General features: G+C 56.0%; 1 protein-coding gene across 3 annotated transcripts; it reads right to left on the minus strand.

Moving 5' to 3' along the window:
* Positions 1–784: 784 nt before the first annotated feature.
* On the minus strand, positions 785–21,382 carry ZNF341 (zinc finger protein 341). 3 transcript variants are annotated; one of them, XM_068700835.1, is made up of 15 exons: positions 21,313–21,382; positions 17,580–17,690; positions 16,101–16,288; positions 15,137–15,289; positions 14,255–14,488; positions 13,329–13,524; positions 12,113–12,197; positions 10,856–11,046; positions 9,671–9,864; positions 7,465–7,673; positions 6,152–6,248; positions 4,488–4,620; positions 3,935–4,046; positions 3,088–3,158; positions 785–1,883 (listed from the first exon to the last, which is right to left on the minus strand). In XM_068700835.1, exons 1-15 carry the CDS (start codon positions 21,341–21,343, stop codon positions 1,369–1,371), a joined length of 2,520 nt encoding a protein of 839 aa, XP_068556936.1. In that variant the 5' UTR covers positions 21,344–21,382; the 3' UTR covers positions 785–1,368. The 3 variants fall into 3 exon arrangements, with proteins under 3 accessions (XP_068556936.1, XP_068556935.1, XP_068556937.1); XM_068700834.1 differs by lacking the exon at positions 21,313–21,382 and adding an exon at positions 17,813–17,950; XM_068700836.1 differs by lacking the exons at positions 16,101–16,288; positions 17,580–17,690; positions 21,313–21,382 and having other exon boundaries at positions 14,255–14,483; positions 15,137–15,273.
* Between the last annotated feature and the right edge of the window lie 24 nt (positions 21,383–21,406).

Here is a 21,406-nt window from a genome sequence, read left to right on the forward strand (position 1 = left end):
AAGACAAATGCAGTGGGGAGAGCAGAGCATGGGGACAGCACGTGCCAGGTGGACCCCGAGGCAGCAGGGGTGTTTCTCCAGGTCTGGGTCACGTTCCTTTTTCCAACAGGCAGGACCAGCTCACCAGCACCAAACTAAGGCTGAGTGTGGCATGGGAAGGAAGAGGGAGCCTAGCAGGTAAAACCACACTCAACTGCTCTCCTGCCTACTTTGGGCTCCACGCCTGCCCACGCAGCTCCTTTCCCAACACCACACAGCTTTCAGTTCCCTCCCATTAGGTGCCCTGGGATTGGTGTTCCCACCTCGCTTTTGGGACTCGTACTTAGGCAATCAGATCGGAGGAGCCGTGTGGACAGCAAGAGCTGTTCCAGTCGCACAGGACTTTCCTGCTCCCTGACCACTGCCACCCCGCTGCCAGCGTCCCACTGAAATGATTAACCAGCCCATAAAACTGAGCTAAGGGAATGTAGGGCTGGGAATCAGCTAATGGAGGAGTGCAGCAGATGCTACAAATCTGGCTCGTGGGCACATCACAGGTTTCCTGTGTGACCCTGGACAGGTCGCCTCGCCCAGGCCTTCGTTTCTCCCACTGTACAGAAGTGTCAGGAAGGGAGGTGCCACATTTAACTGTTCCAAGGACTGGCTCGCTGATATCTAAGGCACTTGGAGATCCTTGGGTATGGAGAAAACCATGAAACCACCACTGTGGAAGCAACACCAAGCACACGTGTGCCCAGAGCCAGCAGCACAGAGCTGCTCCCACCCATCGACTCGACACAGCGTGCCAGCTCCATGGTGTTTATAACACGTAGTACAGACACGGTGATCTTTCTGCTGATAACAGACAGGGAAAAGAAAGATACCAGACAAGTCTGTCAGGGTATTTCTGAACAGTGTTCCCGAAGGATCTCAGGATGAACTTGCTTCCACTAGGAAGGATCATTTGTTTGCTCTTGGAAAGGCCACCCAAATACTGGGCAATATAGCTTTCAGGCCAGAAAAACCACAGATGGGACAGGCTGTGATTTGCAAAGCCACCTGATTTCAGCAGCTCTGTTTGTTGCACGTTTGTTTGCTCTTTCTTCTCACCCTGATTCAGGGATCTTAGTCTTTCCTGCCCTAGGCTGACCAGTGATGCAGAGGGACAAGAAGAGACAGAGCCATTCCCTTCAGTGCCTTGTGCCATCAGTAGCTTCCAAGCAGTCCTTTGCCCAAGGACGGGAAGAACAAGTGGAGATGAAAGCCCTTCTCTCCCATATCCATCTACCTCCCCACAAGAGCCTTGGTCTTTTTCACTGAGCCAAATTTCTGCACCACGTCTGACGACCCCAGAAGCAGCCCTGAGCCACACGGTGGCTCTTTACACAGTCACTCCGTCGTCTGGATGTACACGGGGACAGCCAGCATGGTGCAGGGGCCGTCCGAGGCAGCCTGCAGCTCTGCCAAGGACAAATTGGACGTGATGCTGCTGGGCTGCCCAGGAACAACGAGGTCTGAGTCAGCAGCTCCTGACCCACCCACCACAATGGACAGGACTGCGTCCGACTCCTGAAAGGGTTCTTTGTTCGGGCTGTCGTCCTGGGGGCTTTCCCCAGCGGCACCGTCCTTCAGCTCCGCCAGAGCCAGCTGGTTGGGGATGGACAGGCCCACCTTGCGCCCCCGTGCCACCCGTTTCTTCTGGGGCTTCCTGAGCTGCAGGTCTTTGTCCTTGGGTGAGCCCAGGCGGCACTTGTGGTCCTTCATGTACTTGTGGCGCGTGAAGCCCTTGCTGCAGGTGGGGCAGCGGTATTTGTAGTTGCCGGTGTGCGAGCGCTGGTGCTCCATCATGTGGGCTCGTCGGCTGAAGGACTTGTTACAGTACTGGCACTTGTGGATCTTCATCCCTGCGTGGGAGGAGAGAGAGCTCAGTTAGAGACCCTGCTTCACAGCACAGACCTTCAGGAAAACCTGCACCAGAGGGAGTGCACGACAGCTTCGCCTCCTCTTCCAAGCAGATGTTCCCCAATAAAAGCTTGACACAGCCACCTCCTCCCTCGAGAAGCCCCATTCTTTTCAGTTTGCTAATTAAAACAACCAAAAACCCCACAGTTTAAGGAGAAGTTGTGTCAGGCAAATATGCAGCCCCTAAAGGATGTGCTGCTACACCTTGAATGGCCGTGGTTACAAACAGCTACAACATTCATTCCTGCCTCAAAGGAGAGGTTTAAAGTATCACTACAAAAACAAAAACAAAATAATAATAATAATAAAAAACCACAGTCAGGTGACTGTGATGAAAATGCAGAACAGCTACATCCTGACCTTTTTTCCCCGGGTGTATTTGGTGAGGAAAAAAAATACAACAACACTTTTTGTTCCCTCCCAAATGTAGTCTGAAACACATCATCCACTGCACTGCCAGCGCAGTCCCATCTGATCACACCTTGTAGGGCTTTGGATGTGCCAGGAACAAGAAGAGAAGTTCAGTTTTACTCTAACAGACAAAAATCAAAAAGTTCCCTAGGGCACAGGAATGATTTGTCTTTACTAGAAGTGGAAGCATTTTTTTGGACCACAGAAAGAAGGCAGTCAAATCCCAAGGCATCTCTTTTTGAATGTGAGATATTATCGGTGAGGAGTGGGCAGGGCACTCTGGATGTTCATTTGATAGCAAACACACTTCAAGCCTCCCCAGCAGGCCCCACTTACAGACTTGCATCGCTTTAGGAAACAGCCTAGAGCTTAGACACGGTTGTAAAACGCAAGCTCATTTAAACAGGCCTGCAGCAACAGAGATTAAAAAAAAAAAAAGTCTAAAGCTGATAAGATATTTTAAGAAGTTGGGTTTATATCTGGGGAACACTACCATATGCAGGGGGAAATTCTTCCATACAAAACTGCACAGTGGTTAGCCAAGCGAAGGGACACTGCAGGGAAAGCACCCAGCACATCTGGCACTTCTGGGGATATACAGCTGAAGCGCTTCCACAATTTTCCTTCTCTTGTTTCTCTGGCTTGCTCCCGTACCACACTCCCACACAGCCACACGGGATCAGAGCCACTTCGCTCCCAACTGCCCGCAGCACAGGCAGGGGCAGCTGCACTCACCTGAATGGGACAGTATGTGAGCCTTCAGCTTGTCTGGCCTGTTGAACTCTTTATTGCAGCCCATGTGGCTTCTGTAAGAACAAAAAATGTTGGTCAGCAGCATGAATCAGCTGAGGATTGATGTATAAAAAGCCCGGACCAGAGAGAGATCCACAGCCCTTCTCTGTAGCAGCACCCAGATGGGGCCCTGTGTGCGGTCACAGTCAGAGCCCCAGTGCTTCTGCCCTTCTGGGGGGGAGGAGAGATAATCAGGCTGCTACAGGGACACGGAGCTTCTGCTAGGCTACGCATCGCCTTTGCCTTGCCACAAATTCTCCTAAAAGCAGCAGGTTCGGGGTCCCAGTTGGAGGCAGAAAAATGCTGGAAGGAGGTGGTTGGAAGCAGTGAGAAGTCAGTCTTGGCTGCCTCAGAAGGCCCATGAACGTGCCACAGATTTGGGGATGGACCTCCTACACCTAGATTTCTTTAGCTTGTACATCAGCTCCTCTGCTTCTAAGTGCAGTTGGGGAGATGCTGTCAGTCAGGCAATCCTGTGCTTGGTACCCAAATAACTCTCTCTCCTCCCCAGAGCTCTGCAGGTGCAATCCCCCAAGCCTCCCACATACATAGGCATTATTTTACAGGTCTTGAGGAATTGAGATGAAGTGATGTGGTCCCACAGAAAGTCAGTGGCAACTGAGGCTTCTGGGTTCCCAGTGCAACAGCGTGCAGCACTCCTGCCTCCCCAAGAAGCAGAGGATGGGAAGATGCTACATGTACCCTAGGATACCTACAAGGGATGTTTTTTCCTTTCCAAACCCCACAACGAGCCATTAAGACATGCTGCCATGCTGGAGACGCTACGTACGAGAAGGGACATTTATATTTCTTGAAAGGCTCGTGGATCAGCATATGCCTCTTGAGTTTGTCTTTCCGATTGAAAGCTGCATCACACACCGAGCACTTAAAGGGCTTTTCACCTGAATTAAAGAAAGAGAGAGAAAGAGAGAGATGAGTCGGGGAAGGTGCAGTCACTCAGGGCTCTTCTAGTCACGTGCAGGATTCACGCTGGCAGCAGTGCCACTCTGCTTCTCTGGAAGCTGTCCCAAGTTTCCCTACCCCGCCCTATGGGTAAATAGATGGACACTGTCCCCACTGCGGGCTGCTCCTCATCTCCAGGGCAGCTTCCCTAGCTTTTGCAACCCTGGACATTGGGGAAGCCAGTTCTGTGTCCTGCTCCCAGCTGCTGGGTACAAGACTGAATCAAAGCCATACACCTCCTAAAAGCCACGTTACTGGAGACGACTGAGACAGCCAGCTCTGTTACTCTGGTTATCAGGACAACAGCCAGAGCACCACGGAGCTCAGCGAGGACCACGACACGGAGACACCCAGCACTGCAGCACCGGCAGAGCCCGTACCCGAGTGGATGTGGGCGTGCAGCTTGAGGTAGTGCTCACGGCGAAAGAACTTCTTGCAGATCTGGCACTTGAACTTGCTGCCCGCACCGTGCGTGGGGATGTGGCGGCGCAGGTACCTCTCACAGGGAAACACCTGTCAGCACACAGAAACCAGGCTAAGAGCCAGCAGCACAGAAGGGACATCGCTGAGTTGAACGGGCAGAAGAGTTTTAGCCTGTACAAAAAGCACAAGCAGCTCACGGTGACCGCTCTCTTGGAAAGGAAGCGCTGAGGAAACCTTTAGTTTTGTATAAGGAAAATACAGACAGAGCTTTAAAAACAAACAACAAAACCATTTATCCTTAGGAAACACATGAGCTGAAACATTGCTACTAAGTTTTCAAACACCACAGTGCTGAGGACAGGCTCCCCAGATGGATGCTAAGGCCAGCAGGGACCCGCTGCACCTGGACCCCCAGCAGTTCCTACTTCCACAGGGATGATTTCAGTCTGTGCTTCCTCACTATCCGTTACCAAAAGCTCCCACTCGTGGTCTTTACAAAACCAGTACGAATGGTTCCTTTGGCTGACGGGACTACTGGAAATACCCAAGCTAAGTGAATTCCTGGTGCGGATGCTGTGAGCACGTATCTAGGGGGAGCACAGAATTTCTGGTACCCAGAATTGTGTTCTTTCATCTCCAGAAAAGAGCACTATTTTTAAGAACACAAACAGAAGTGAAAAATACTGCTGCAGACAGTGGGCTTCCAAGCCCCCCTGCTGCATGCTGAAAGTCCCATCCTGGTGCAGAAGGCCATCTCCCTCCTGGTGGGGGGAAGTGGAGAGATGACAGGTAAAGACGGGTTCCTAATGGCAGGAGCGTGTTTCTCCTCCCTGAGCTACCTCAGTGCAGAGAGGACAACCCTTTGAGACTGCTCCTGCCCCTATCACAGGGCTTTCATTTCCGTTGCTAAGAACAGAGGAGCAAGGGTCCAAATTTTACTCTGGATTTCAAAAAGGAATTCATTGGAATTCAAACCCCACAAAATTCTGTCCCTCAAACCCTTTTCAGGGCAATGCTGAAGAGAGTATTTCCAGCCCAAACCCATCCATGCACTGCTCCAGTCCCAGTCACATCACTCAAAAGGGTTTCCCTTTGCCAAGGACACAGAACATTCATCCAAAAGACAGGAACAAGGGGAAACCCAGAGACTTCTGTTGCAACAGGAGATGAGGTCAGAAACACAGGTGTCCAAGCTCCCCCAGAACCTAGGGATTTCTGTTCACAACCCTTCCAGACAGAGGTAGCCAGCCATGGGGGGTCAAAGGCACTGCCACCAGCCTAAGACTTCCCAAAACCAGCCTCACCACTGCTGCACCTGCTTTTAAGAAACAAGAGAGTGCAGCTCTGTGCTGTCATGGGAATAAGGGAACTCTCCTTCCAAATTCTGTTTGTTTGGTCAGCAAATTGGACCTGGGAGAAAAGCCAGCACTACAAGCATGAACGTACTCTGCGTGAGGCCAGGGATGGGTGCAGTCACCTCTGCCTCTCTGCAAAGCACCTCACGAGCCCACCAGGCCACGGCGAGGTGGGAAGGGAGAGGAGAGTGAGTAGAGGGGTCTCGTGCCCCGCACAGCCCCGGCTACGTGCCCAGGACCAGCTCAGGCAGCGGCTCCCCACCCACCTTCTGGCAGTGAGGGCAGGGAAAGTTGTGCGTTGCTGTCTGCAGATGATGCTCCAGGGCTTCTGGCGTGGAGTACTTATTTACACACTTCACACACCTGAATGTGGAGAGAAAGGACAGAGCTTGTGAACACGGCTACCGGCAGCAAACCCCCCACGGCAGGCAGACCCACGCAGCTCCTTCACCCAGTGCCTTCCAGGCTGACTTCTGGCGGGGTCAGCTTGGCACAGGTGATACCACCACTGCCCAACTGCCCCCACACCTCAGCAACCCGCGTGGCCAGATCACACACACACACAGCATCCTGCACCGGGGGAGAAACTGGAACACTGGGCAGACAAGCCTTGAAATTTCCAGAGCTCATCCACGCAAACTCCCGTGGGAGCACCCACAGAGGAACATACACGTTCCGTGGGGACAGCTTCCACGGCTTCTCCTCGGCTCTCTCCACCTAACTCACCTGTTTTCACAAACCCTGGTGGTATTTCTGAGACCTCTGCCAGAGCTGGCTGGTAATAGGCAATGTGTACGTGCATCACCAACGAGGAACACGCACACAGGCACCCTTCTCACCACGTATCTGCAGTGAAGCCTCTTTTGTTTAGAGCAGACTAAAACCTCCTCGAACAGAAGGAAGGCTCTGACCCCACGGATCCCTGGTAGCAAGCTGTAGGATGAAGCTCCACAGCACCAGGCTGACTAGAAATTATGGTCTAAGAAGTAGCAGGCATTAACTTACTAGGCTCTGAGGTGACTTGCAGTATCCTCTGGGCTTCCTTCTCTTCCTGATGTCCCTACAGGCATTTCAACAGCTCCAGAGAGCTGTTCACAGAACTCCCTCACCCCTTCCCCCTACCCTAGTAGAAGGGCTTTTTTCCAGGTAAGATAGAGCCCTTCACAGCATAAGAACAGAAGTAACTCATTTTACCTGGGCACAGCTTCTACAGCCCACAATCCCTTTGCAGTTTAGAGACTCAGCCTGGGCAAGGGCTTCCCGGGGTCACTGTCCCGTTGGGGCAGACTCAGCTGTGCTCCCCTCCCTCCTGACTGGGTGCTAAGAGGGCTTGCAGTGGTGGGCTCTTCCCACATAGCTGCACCCAGCCCGTTCCTGTCGTTCTGAAAGGCCCTTTGCATTCACCACACGTGGCTCCAACAGCCCGGTGGGACCCCAGCTACCACCTGTGTGCCCCAGAGAACCGTGGCTGCTGAGCAGGCAGCCCCCTCGTCCCCCTGGCGTCCCCACCGCTCTCAGGCAGCCACGCTCTGCACACACTCACTCCTACAAGCCTTGTGAGCACCGATTGCTACTGTACTTGTACACGGCCACGTCCTTCTTGGGGCTGTGCTGGGGCAGCAGGTTGTGGGAGTACTGGTGGATGCCCAGCTCATACAGCGAGAGGAAGTCCTTGCTGCAGAGGTGGCAGCGGTAACTCAGCTCCTCCTGGTGGCTCTTGATGTGGTCGAGGAAAGACTCCAGCTTCTGGAAGGTCTGAGCGCAGCTCTTCACCACACACTTGTACACCTGGGTGAAGAAGGGAGAGCAGGGGCAGTGGCACAGCGTGGGAACAAACAGGGCAAATCCTCTGCCAGCAGACAGAGCAGCCTTCCTAGCTCGGAAATCATTGCAACTGGGCACTCTACAGAACACAACTGCTGCCCCTTAGTGCTCTGTGCTGGGGAGCAGCTGAGCTGATTTTATGGAAAAACAGCACCAGGGCTCCCAGAGCACCCTGCCACGCTCACACACTGGCTACAGGGCTCGGTCAGGGCAGAGCGATGAAACCCAGCTCTCAACTGCAGCAGGAGCACAACGTTACAGTAAAAAAAAAAAATAATATCCTCTTCCCATGAGCAAGAACGGTGCAGAAGAGCAAATGTGGTTGACAGCTTTAGGTGAAGGCAGCAGCAGAACCTGCTGGGAGCTGAACAGAAACCAGAACTGCACTCCTGCAGCACAGCACCCATCAGGCTGACACACACGGACCTGGCAAGATCTTGGAAAAGATCCTCCTGGGAGCAATGTCGAGGCACATGCACACAAGGAGGTGATCTGAGACAGCCAGCATGGCTTCACCAAGGGCAAATCGTGCCTGACCAACTGGTGGCTTTCTATGGTGGAGTGACTGCATCAGTTGACAGAGGGAAAGCAACCGATGTCATCTACCTGGCCTGAGCACAGAGTGGGAGAAGAACTCACTGAGAGCAGCCCTGCAGAGGAGGATTTGGGGGTTCTGGTGGACAAAAAGCTCAACACAAGCCAGCAGTGCGTGCCTGCAGCCCAGAAGGGCAACTGTGTCCTGGGCTGCATCAGCAGAGGGGTGGGCAGCAGGGGAGGGAGGGGATCGTGCCCCTCTGCTCTGCCCTCCTGAGGCCACACCTGGAGCCCTGCGTCCAGCTCTGGGCCCCCAGCACCAGGAGGATGTGGGGCTGCTGGAGCGGGGCCAGAGGAGGCCACGAAGATGCCCAGAGGGCTGGAGCACCTCTCCTGGGCAGGAAGGCTGAGAGAGCTGGGGCTGGTCAGCCTGGAGAGGAGAAGGCTCCGGGGGGACCTCAGTGCAGCTTGTCAGTACTTGAAGGAGGCTTCTAAAAAGATGGGGAGCAACTCTTTGACAGGAGGAAGGGGAATGGTTTTAAACTAAAAGGGAAGATTTAGGTCAGAGGTTAGGAGGAAATCCTTCCCTCAGAGGGCGGTGAGGCCCTGGCACAGGCTGCCCAGAGAAGCTGTGGGTGCCCCATCCCTGGGGGTGTTCCAGGCCAGGTTGGACGAGGCCCGGGGCAACCTGGTGCAGTGGGTGGTGTCCCTGCCCATGGCAGGGGATTAGAACCAGGGGATCTTTAAGGTCCCTTCCAGCCCAAACCATTCTATGATTCACCTGGCTCAGGGAAGGACCCCACCAGGCACAGCCAGCCCCACACACCCAGCCTCCTTCCCTGACACTCAGAGGACACCCAGGTTGCACAGAGCCCAAAGCAGGGCTCACTCCCTTCCCATTTCTACCTCTGGGGTGGGACCAGGCCCAGGAGCAGATGTAGCTCCAGGAAGCGAACCCCTCCGGCCCTTGCCTCTTTCCACATCGTGAGAGCTGGGCCAAACCTACCCAACTGCCACACGATACTTGTTCTGCCTGCACAGACTGCCTGGGCACTCCCCTGAGAAAACAAGCAAGAAAGCAAGGCAGGAGAAAGGGGTGTCGGTGTGAGCGCCTGGAAACACCGGAGTGGTGAGACCACAACGCCCCAGCAGTGACCAGCCTGAGAGCTGCTACCTACGCTGCAAACTTTGGCCTCTGCCTCTTTTCTTTTCCCTCTAGCCACCCAAACCTGCTTGACTGTTTTTTCCCCAGTGGCTCAGCAGGGCGGGGGAGCTTTCCAAAGCCACCCAGAGCTCACAGCTGCAACCCAGACGTGCAGGGAGCTGAGCTGCACAGCAAGCACTTACTGAGCAAGCAGCACGCTCAGGACAGAGCCTGCGATCCTGTCTTAATCCCACCAGCACCACAAGGTACTCCTGGTTCCTACCTGCTCGTTCTTGTGTTGTGTCATGTGTGATTTGAGCTGGAAATAGGTGTTGAATTTGCTGGGGCAGAACTGGCACTGGTAAGAGCTGTCGATCAAGACAACCTGCTTGGCTTCCAGTTTGCCTGCCTCGCTCTCCTCCATCGGGCTCATGTCTTGGGGCGGTTGTGCGGGGTTCCTCGAGGGCTGAGTCAAACCTGGAGAAAAGGGAGAGAGAAAGTCACAGGCTGCCACATGACAGCTCTGAAAGCTGTTCTGCAAGCTCTGCGCTGCTGAGACACCCAGGCCTGGCTCTGGATCCATGGATCCAGGCTCCTCTTTCCTTTCTTTAGATCAAATCTCACTCTCTAACAACCGAGTTCTTTAGATCTAGAAAAAAAAAACCTTTAGATTCTTTAGTTTAGGCAGATCTTCAGATCAGAATCTCACTAACGGCCTAGTGCTAAGCTTGCCTACAGATGACCAAGGGCTCTGACCACTCCGTCTTCTTCTCCTTGACCAATTCTCTTCCAGGGACGCAATTGTTGTTCCCTGTCAGCAGGACAGACCCCATCCAGGGAACCAGTGCCAGGCTCACTCCCAGCTCCAGTGGTCACCTCCAGCCAGCAGCAGCCCCGATGGCTGCAGAGAGCAGCTCCCAGGGACCTTCCCCAAGGTGTGACATTGCCACAGTGCTGTTCCCTCCCCTCCTGTGGAAAGGGCATGCAGACACCATCAAGAAGCTTTTCTCTGCTTCTAGAATGTTCGGTTGGCTGCTGGGGACAGACACAGCCCAGGCCTGGCTTGCACATCGCCAGAGCACCAGGTGTGCTAACACTGGCTTCTCCAGCCACTGAACCAGGGCAGCCCAGGGTGGCTCGCGCAGTACCAGTGCTGCAGCTGCCAGGGAGTGAAAAGGGGAAGGAAGGTTCTCCCTGCTCCTGGCATGTCCTGGCACACAGTTTGGAGCCCCTCTCTTCACCAGCAACTGAACTGACAGCAGCTGGAGGCACCCAAGGACGCAGCTGCCAGCTAGAGTGGAGCAAATGTGGCTTGGGCAGCATTTCCCTGGTGAGTGCTGTTAAATCCCACGGCAGGACTACAAACAGCACGCACGGCTCCTTCCCTGTACAGGACCAAGCGACACAGGGATGCGTGGAGACCTCACATCACTGCTCTGCCCCTAGCTCACATTCCCAGGCAGCAAACCTGTGTTCTCCTCATCCTCCGTCTGGTTGGGGTTCAGGGCCATGACCTGCACCGTGATGGAGTTGCGGGAGATGGTGCAGCCCAGCCCCGGAGGCCAGACTTTGTGGGTTTGCATGTGTTTCTTCACGTTGGACTTCTGGGCAAAGGCTCGGCCACACACGATGCACTGGAAGGGCTTCTCCCCTGTGTGACTGAAGGCAGAAGGCACCATATCAGCAGCCAGCAGAGAGAGGAGGCAGCCCCCAGGCAGGGACCGTGGTGAGGCGGCTGCTGCAGGACTGCACTAGGAACTCTCTGCTTAGCAGATCAGCACCTGGACCAGGTTGGACGAGGGCTTTCAGACCCCATCAACCTGAGTAAGACGACGGTCAGAGGCCTGGGGGAAACAAGCCTGGCACATATTTGCAGTGCTCACAGTCTGGGGGTAGCAAGGGACCAAAGGGAGAAGTGGGAGAGGAAAATAGCTCTGCAGCAACATCAGGGCATTCGGTCTGGGATTTCTGCATGGACCCCTGGGACCCCGTCATTCTTTTCAAGGGTACAAGCCTCTTCTTCCCTGTTACCCCTCCCTCCCCTGCACACGTGGCTTCTAACTTGGAGTCCCCCAGTCTCTCTGAACTTGCTCCTTGCTGTGCACAGCAGAAACATCCTTCTGCCCTCCTCTGCTGCAGGAGAAAAAGCTGGCTGTGACACATGGAGCATGCCACCTGAGGAGTCCAGGATGGGAAGGGGAGCAAAATCACCACTTGTTCCTTCTCACCTGTCCTGAGCTCAGCAGTCTCCACTGGAGAAAATGCTGAAGAGTTCAACTGCCTCCTGCCAGAGCTCTGGCTCTGTAAGAGCTCCCCATGTAGACGTTGGGCTTGGTTTATGGTTTGCTAATAGCAACCCTCCTGCAAGCAGGAAGCAGCTTGCGATGGAGAAGGAAAGGGCAGAGGGAAGCAGTGCAGATGACACTGCTCCAGCAGTCAGGTAACAACAACTGTGGCTTTCAAGGTCTCATCAGTGAGGAAAGCAGGCTCCAGTCTCAGCCCATAATCAGCAAGATCACGTCTACAATGCAGCCTTCAGCCCAGCTCCTGAACTGTGAGGGAGAGCCTGGAGGCAGGGGGATGAAGGATGACCTCCCAGTGCAGCATGGACTCTGGGAGACACGACAAATGCAAGGTCTGCTGGGCTGTGCAGAGTCCCTCAGCGTTCCTGTGCCCAGGATCCACCCCAGTCCCTCTGCTGTGCCCGGCCTAGCATCACCCTTACCTTCTGATGTGCTGCTGCAGGTCAAAGTTTTTGGTAAAGGCCTTGTCGCAGTAAGTGCATTTCAGCTTGGGGGACTTTGGTTTCCCTGAAAGAGCAAGAGTGTGCAGAGGAATGAGATGGTGTGGCATAACCTTGCCTCCCCCTGCACTGCAGGGCCCTCACCCCAAGACATGACTGTGCAGGACCAAATAATAAAGGGCTCATGGAAGGATAAGATCTGCCTGGCCAGACCAGGGAGAGGTTACGGGACAAGCGTGTATTTAACGTAGCCTGAGCTAACTCTATAAGCACTGAGGAGAACAAAAGTGGGGGACAGGGAATCCCTTCTGGGCATTAACCACTCCAAGGGACCCTTCGAGCTACACTACAGAGTAAAGGCACGTTGGGTGTTAGGAAAAGACACAAGATCAGTGAGAGGAAGGGCCCCGGTTCTGTCTCTCTCCTATGAACTCACCAAGGTCAGCCATCAGCCAGAGCACATGCATATTTCTCCCCTCCAGAAGATCAGTCAGCCACATCTTCTGTCTACTACGATGGGGTATAAACCAATGGAAAACAGCAGAGCCGTGGGCTGCTCTAGGAAACTCTGCACTGAGAGCTGCAGCCTGCACGGTCGTTCACAGCTCTGCAAACAACGTTAAAGCCTGGTGTTGGTGTAACTCTACGGGCACAGCCTTCCTGGAGCAGCCTTCCTCCACCTCGTGCTTGGGACCTCCCTCGTCACTGGGCTACACTCACGGCCACTGCACCAGGAAAGGGCAGGCTCTGACCAGTAACGGGCAGCGGAGGATCTGGGGCTCCTCTGTGCTGGGACTGGGCATGCCCCTGTCCTTCCTCACCTGGGAGCGTGTTGTGTTCACAGACAGCGAAACACCCACACACCCTGTGGCTGGGCATTATTGCTTTGGAGAACAAGGACCAAGCTTTAACACCCTATTTCGCAAAATCTCCCCATTTTCAAGCGTGATCCAATCGGCGCGGAGCCGCGCAGGTTTAGCACAAGCACAGGGACAGCCCCTTCACGTGCGCTCAGAGGTGATGAAGAAGCACATCCACATTTTCACCTGCTCCTGCCAGCCTGGGGCAGGGCTTGGTGTCCTCCCAGGGAGCTGCAGGCACAGCCGGTGCCACCCCACTGCACCCAGAGAGCCCGTGGCACAGGACAAGCGCGGCATCCTGCAGCCTGGCACAGGGCAGCTGCCATGAGGACTCTTACCTTCCTGCAGCCCACTCTCGTTTTTGGATCGCCTACTTTTGACAGCGGAGGTGGAATCAAAACCAACCACATTGCCTCCTCCTGAGCCGCTCAGAGGCGCGGGAGCACCGGTGCTCTTGGACTTGAACCCCTGCTTCCCAGGGCTGTACACAGGGGGAGAGGGGTACACGGGGCTCTCCACACACTGGCTTGGTACCTGCAAGAGTTCAGTTCTCAGAGAAAAGAGGCTTGCTACGCAGCACAGCTCCTACCACCCGCCACCTCCAGCAGCTGCCCCACCAAGCTGGGAGTCTGGCTGAGTTTTCTCCCCCCGCCAAACAACCAAATTTCTGGTTCAGCAACCCAACGGTGTCTCTCTAAAACAACGCGCACAGTGCAAAACTCTTGCTGAACACCACAAAGTACCCAGGAGTGATTACAGCAAGAACAGAACAGCAAAGAAACTCTGAAGGAGACCTCTGGTACCCAGCTATGCCTAGTGCCTGCAAGAGTTTCTCATCCCTTCAGAGCAGGGGACCAGGACCACCACCGCTGAGCCTGTGGGCTCACAGCACCCTGAGCGTGCCTGCAGAGGGGAAGGAGGAGCACAAGAAAACGCCAGGTGGCAAAGCAGAGCTGCTTGCATCAATGCTGCTCCTAGAAATGGACGTTTGGAGTAAAAAAGTCCAGGGTGATTTGGGTTCGGGGCGTTTCTGTTTCCCACCCCGATAAATGCAGTGCCAGCTATCCAACACCCCAGCCTGTTTCTGAGCACTCATCTCGCTGACACCTTTCTGATCGGCACCTCTTCCCAGAGGAAATAAGCACGGGCAGATAACCTGCCATACCCTCCCCACCTCTAACTCAGTGCTTCGAGCCCAGGTGACCCCCGAGCAGCGCTGCAGCCTGACTCACCCCGAAGGACGGAGCCTCGGGCTCAGCCTTACCTCCATGGGCGGGTAGGGCTGCATGCCCAGCGCCTGGATCTCCACTGAGCTGTTTGCTGCCAGAGGAGCAGGAGCGCTGTACACTTCGACCACGCCGCCGGCACTGGGCTGTCCCGGAGCCCCCAGGCTTGGCGGGGGAGGCGGTGGGGGCTGAGGAGGAGGCGGCGGAGGGGGAGGTGGTGGCGGAGGGGGCTGCGAGAGGTACCCAGCCCCAGCGTGCATACTCAGGCTGCTCTGAAACCAGAACAGGGAAAGACAGACAGACAGGACATTGAAAACACAGCCCAAGGGTAGCAGCAGGAAGCTGGAGGGGCTGTTCCCTCACACACGCTCCCAGCCCTGACACAAAAGGGCACCTCCAGGAGCAGCGGGGGTGTCTCAACACAACACAGCCCGATCCAGCCATCAGGTTGGATCAGACCACGCTGCTTTGGCCTGTCAGCAGGCACTGCCTCCTCCAGAACTCAAGCATCCAAGCCCCACTGCTTCTTTTTTTGCTTCGTTTCTAAAGCTTTTAATCCTCATGATTACAAAAGACCTTTTCAGAGCAAGGGGAGTGTGGCCAGCCTGGGCAGCCCTGCGGAGAGCCCAGCACAACCATCCCTGGAGGGAGATGTGTGAGGCAAACTGACAAGGACCCTGAAAGCCAACCACAGTCAGTGCAACAGAAAGTCAGGGACACAAAGACTTGGGCATCCAGCAACAGGGACGCCAGCAGAGAGCAGGCCCTGCAGTTACCCTGTCACATACCCCATGCTCCTACCCGGGGCTGGCTGTCCCACTGCAGGAAGGTGCCCGGGACCCCACCTGGAAGCAGATCACCAGGCTCTGATCAACCAGCTGGGTTTTCCTGCTGCCCAACCACAGCCCCGAGCCCCTCACCTGCACCGGGGGCTGCACGGCGGGCATGGGCTGGTCCAAGGACGTGAAGGCGGACATGGCCGACATCAGCACCTCGTCGCTAACCAGGATGTTCCCCTGCACCAGGGTCTGAATCAAAGGCGATGGGGGAACGGTGATGTACGTGGAAATTTGCTGGAAGAAAAAGAAACAGAACGATGCACTGCTGGCCAGCAACAGGACAGAATAACAAACGCAGAAAAATGATGGCACTACTTTCTGCTGTGCCTCTGAGTCTCTGCTATCCGCTGAGCAGAGGCTGTGAAAAGCCACAGTAATGATCTATGGGTCCCTAATAGCTCCTAGCTGTAACAATAAGGCAGCTCCAGAAATGTTCTTCATTCAGAAAAGGAGGTATAAAAGATGACAGTGGCTTGAGAAGGTGCCCACTGGCTACAGCTAAAATCTGTGGTTATTAAAGAAGATCTGTGGGACAAACCGGTCACAGACAAGCTCAGGCTTTCACTGGACACCTCCCCCCAGCGAGGAAAGGTGGAGAACAGAGGGAGGCTGCTCCAGCTCCAGATGGCGAAGTTGTTTGCAGGAGACTGAGAGAGGGATGCAGGGAGGAGGCTGCACAGACGCTGCCCTCCTCTTCTGCCCATGAGCCAGTGAGACCTTCTCCCCCCTGAGCACTGCGCAGCGAGCACCCAAGCACGCTGCAGACCTGCCAGGTGGTGACGCTGGGGCTCCTGAGCAGAACCAAAGCCTGGCTGTAACACAGACACGCTGGGAAACACTTCCCAGCCAGAAAAAGGGCTATCAGACACTGGGTGCTGAAGGCCACCTCACTGCAGAGGACCAGGCAGATTTAACCATGAGGTGCCAACAGCACCGCGACTGACAGAGGTCAATCGTGAGGCGTTGTTGGACCTAAAAGCCTCACATACGGTACCCTGACTCCCAAAATCCGGGTGGCAGAGCCTGCTGGCCTGCAGCACGGTACCTGTCGGCTGGCGCTCGGAGCCTGCTGCACCGCTGTGATGGGGGGGCTGTACACGCTGCTGCTGGCCAGAGAGACTGTTGAGAGGGAAGGGGCGCTTCCCTGGCACTGCTCTCTCTTGTGGGTCATGAAGGCAGGCAAGGAGTTGAACTGCTTCTTGCACTTCCCACACAGGAAGACATCTTCATCATCTGCAAGTAAGAGAGACAGCTCCCTGCTGCCAGCCGCACTCAGCATGCCCCAGAGCTGCACCCGACAACCACAGCAAGTAAAGGCGAGGCAGCAGACGCCTGCTGTGTCTTGGCACCTCGCGGACATCATCGTCAGTAGACATCAGGTGCAACCGTCCTTCTTCCCTGATGCCAAGCTCTCCCCACAGCCAGCTGATGTGGACGAGCCGGCCTTGGCTGCGCTCCCACACACAAACCCTGCTGTCACCCTCTGACAAGCTGAATCCCATCACCTGTCCTCTCATCCCAAAGACGTGATCAAAGAACCCAGCTTTGCTCCCCCAGCAACTTCTGCTGTTAAAATAGCTTCTTCCAAAGCATTTGCATTAGCCTGGCTGAGGCAGATTTTATTGCTTAGGTTGCACAAAGGATGAGAAATGCAGCAGGGCACACAGGGGAGGGCGGCTTCTGTCTGGGACCCACCCCCAACAAGACCTCTGGTCTTTGGTGCCTCTGCTTGGTGTTAGAGGCAAGAGGAGACCACAGCCCAGTTATCATTAGCCTAGATGAAACTTGCAGCACGAGCAAATCACATAAGCTCACACCACTTTTCACTTGAACCAGTCAGACTCAAACCTCTTGGAAAAAATAATATTCTGTGGCTCACAAGGTGGACCTCCTGTTTGGGGACACGGCCGTAACTTCTGCAGGAGCACAGCTCAGACTGGGCACTGCAAGAGGCTCTTTCTCCCATGGGATCCCTCAGGAACTCACTATCTAATCTGATCTGATCAGCAGTCACACAAGGGGAAAAAGGGGAAAAAGAAAAAACACACTCACGGGGAAAGGCGCAACGTATCAATCTACTGAACTGCCTGGTGCCAAACTGCCAGCCTGCAGCACGCGGGGAGCCCAGGGATAAAGCACCCCCCGTCCTAGTCGAGCACTGGGAGTTTGTGAGTGCATGTGTGACTGCACTGATACATCCCCAGGGGATAAGGAATGGCTCATTAAATAAAAAAAAAATACAAACACGCAGTCATGGCAGAGAGCGGCTGCTCCCTTCTTCCGTGCCTTTAACGGAACCATGTAGCCCAGCCTAACGCCTGACCTGCCCCAAAGGATTTCTGCTTGCCCAGGTGCTTGCTCTGCCCCTTTCTCCTGCTCTGCCAGGCCCCGCTGAGGGGTCACAACGCTTCCAGCAGCGCCCTACACAAGCAGGGTGCCTGGTCTGATAGTCACAGAGCACACCATGGGAGGAGACCCCCAGCCCACCACCCCTCGCCCGTCTCTCCCCCACTTCGGGACTCACCCATGGGCGGGATGGCGGTGGAGGAGCTGACGCTCTGAGCAGACGGGTCTGTCACTGCTCCCTGACCATCCAGCAAGGACTGCACGGCCAGCACCGTCTGGTTATCCATTCCTGGAAGGAGACAAAGCACAGGGGGGTGAATCGGGCGTGGTGTGAACGCAGAGCACCTGGGGACCGGGAGCTTGCTCACGACGAGTCGTGCAGGGAGGTGTTCCCCACAGAGCCCCTCTCACCTTCTCACCACCCTGCTCCACGGGCAGTCACGCTACAGCAACGCTCCCACCTGTCCTTTGGTACAAGGAAAGGGAAGGGAAGAAGGGCAAGAAAGCTGAGAGAGAGCTTCATTTCAGGCACGGGTTGCAGTGAGGAAGGATGCTTGCAGACAGCAGGTATGAAAAGAGCTCAGAGGCGGGTATTTGGGACGTCATGGGCCATGCAGCCCATGTAGGGGCTCTCTGGGAACACAGTGGGACACAGCAGAAGCAAGCTACCAAGCTCGCTGACGACAAAATGCCTGGGGTGCAGCCACCTGGATTCACCTGAGCTCCTGTGCGGTGCAGGAGAAACACCTCCCTGTGCCCAGGGTCAGTGCTCATGGATCCCATCAGACACAGGGCTATGAGCTACAGGAGGATTCAGAGACAGCATTAAAAAGAACAGATCAAGCACGGGCTCCTTGGAGAGATGCTCTGAGCAGACCTGGCTCAGCCACTTAGGGGCGGGCAGGACCACAGCTCCCGCTGCCCCCAGCGCGGAGCCTTCACGGGTGCCTCTCCCTCAGAGCTGCCGGTGGCTCTGTCACTTCCAGCTCCCCCGGGACTCCCTGAGCACATGCACACCCAGGCAGATTTGTTGTCAGAATGAGCTCACTTGCTTTGGTACAAATATTTGTCACCACAGCTAACATGTTCTAAAACGCTCCAGATGAACACCGGAGTGGGGCGGGCTCGCCTCGGGACACAGCCGGCCAGCAGCACGTGGCCGACGCATCACAGCCCATGCACCCCTTCTCTCTTTAGAAATCATAGGGGAAGAATCAGAGAACAATCTGATCATGAAAAAAATAGCTAAAAGGGGTGATTTTTAATGCACCACTCCTCTCTACCAATTCCCTTACCACAAGAAACCCGTGAATACAATAAATGGCACGCCAAGGCCACACGTGGAGATTAAGGGGCAAAGCAGGAGGGGAGAGTTCATTGATTGCTTTTTACTTTTCATCAAGATCTTTGCAGATCTGGAAAAAAAAAAAAAAAAAGAAACCTGTAAAGCTCTGAGTAACTCTGACCTCAGGATTACACGCTGCAGTGAACAGCAAGTGTGTCCATGCACTCATTTTCAAACCGTGCCGGTGAGCGTGGTACCCAACGAGAGGTCCCCTGGCCAACAGCACCAGGAAGGGAAGTAAAACACCCAACGGAGTCCCGCATAACGGCACGGCGCAGCAGAAGCATCAGCCTCATTTCACCATTACGGGTTCCTCTTGCCATTTTAGCATTGCTCCTGGACAGCAAGGATGTCACCTCCCCGGCGGGAAGCACAGGCAGGACCCGCAGCATTTTAAAGACACTCTAAAAACTCGTTTCTCCTGCACCTCAGGCACGAAGCGATCAACAGCGGGACTCCAGGAGTGCCTTCTCCATCCATCATCTTTCACCAAGGAGAGGTCACAAACACCTCCTCGGCGGGACAGCACCGTTCTGCCGGGGAGCAGAGGCACGAGCAGATGATGCCGCCTTACACCCTCCTGTAAAATTACCCCCACACCGATGGGAGGACATCGCTGACGGAGGCAGAGCGCAGCTGCAGGGCCCGTTCTGCAGCCCCTTTTCTCGCACGGAGAGCCGTGTCCCTCCCGCAGGCCAGCTCTGCCGGCACCACGCCGCTGGATCCTGGCAGGCTGGCGTTAAAACCCAAAACCCACCTCCTGCTCTGCACAGCATCTCCTGGGCAACTGCAAAGGCGGCACTGCGGGCTGTGCTTGGCACATCCAAACCAGAGGGAAGCGGAGTGCGTCTGCGGGGGAAGCAAGCTAACGGGACACAGCAGAAAAACGGGGATCAAACGCTCAGTGTCAGTGCATAAAGATAAGAGTGGAAATGGTGAACTACTCCCATCTGGCTTGCACCAAGACCACCACGCTCGCTATGCCCAGCACTTTGCGCCTGGGTTTCTTTCTGGCTCTTCAGAGCGAAAAATCCGCGTGATGGCCTCGGTCCGGCTTGCAGGAAGGGGATTAAGGAGAAACCCAAACCTACAGACAGGCAGCGCTGGGGCAGCCAGAGAACAGCAGTCCAGGACAACCCAAACAATCGCTCCTCGTCCATCTCCCTTTTGCACAGACACGCAGGGAGTCCCCCCCGTTTCTCGAGTTAAATGCAGGCTGACACCCGTAACACAGGGCAGAAACCCTACATCCCAGGTTCAGGAACCAAGCAGGCCACCGGGCCGGACCGATGCCATCCCCGGGCTCCGTGAGGCAGCTGCGGAGCAGATCTGCACCGAGCACAGCCAGCAGCAGCCTGCGGGATGTCCTTTGGAGCCGTGAGACCTTTAAAAAGCCACCTCTGCCTTCCCAGCAGCAGCAAGCCTTCCCTACAACCTGCCCAAAACACGAGGATCTGAGTGCTAAAAACCCATGGCTGTGGATTTGACAGGATCCAGGAGGACCGACACGAGCGCACAGATGCCGAGTCACCGACCTGGAGTCTGACAGCGCACAACAGACAGACACCAGTTACCAGAGAGCTCCAGTCACTGTGGGCTTGGGAAACAAAACAAAAACCACTCCGCTGAGATGTTTTGCCCTCCTGAATTTGGCGATGAAACCTGCCCTACAGAGAGGGACCGGGGCACACACGGTGCTGGCACACGCCCCAGGAGACCCAAAGGGGCGAAGCATCGCTCCTTGCTCGTCTCCCCGCTGCTGCGGTCGCAGGTGCTGCTCCTAAAGCGGGGCGGTGGTGCCGCTGCAAGGCCTGCCAGCCAGCGGGGTCCCCTCACGTATGGGAAAATCCACTCCGGGGATCCACGCTTTGGGACAGAGCTCGCCTCTGAACGGGCTGACCCCAGGCACAACCCCACACAGCCGGGCGCTGGCCATGCCACGGAGCCCCCACACACCCCACAGGGCCACGCACAAACACCCAGGGGTGAGAAGCAGCCCAAAGGCAAGCGGGGGGCACGGCTCGAGCCCTGCTGTGGGGTACAGGGGACACCCCAAAGCTGGGTCGGTGGCCGTGCCCGAGCGTGCCTGGCACAGGGACGGGGAGCGAGGGGCACCCCGGGGGCTGGGAACGGGGTGACGGGGTGCCCCCATGTGTGGGGGGCTGTGAGGTGATGGGGAGCCCCTAAAGGCAAGGTCACGGGGATGGGAAATGTCCCATGGGTGGGTGCAGCAGTGTGCAGGGATGGGGGTGACAGGGTGACAGGGTGACAGGGGTGCCACAGCACCACCCCAGGGGGGCGATGGGGCCCTAAGGCTGAGGGACACGGGGACAGGGACCCCCAGGGACCCCCAGGGACCCCAGGCAGAGCTTGAAGGGGCAGCAGGAGCGTGGAGGGGGGGACCCGGTGCAGCGGGGGGGACACGGGGCCGGCAGGAGGAGGGGGTCCCCGGGCGGGGAGGGCAGCGGGGAGCCGCGGGGGGGGTGGATGCGGGTTTGGGGCGGGCAGAACCGAGCCGGGGCTGGGCTGGGGGCGGCGGTGGGGGTGCAGCGGGGCCGCCCGTTACCTTCCAGCGCCTCGAAGATCGCCTGCGCCATCTTGGAGCCGGGGCGGGCACGGAGCGAGGGGAGGGGAGCGGGGAGGGGGCGGCCCCCGCCCGC

Source organism: Anas acuta, chromosome 16 (assembly GCF_963932015.1).
Source record: "Anas acuta chromosome 16, bAnaAcu1.1, whole genome shotgun sequence".
Classification (NCBI taxonomy): domain Eukaryota; kingdom Metazoa; phylum Chordata; class Aves; order Anseriformes; family Anatidae; genus Anas; species Anas acuta.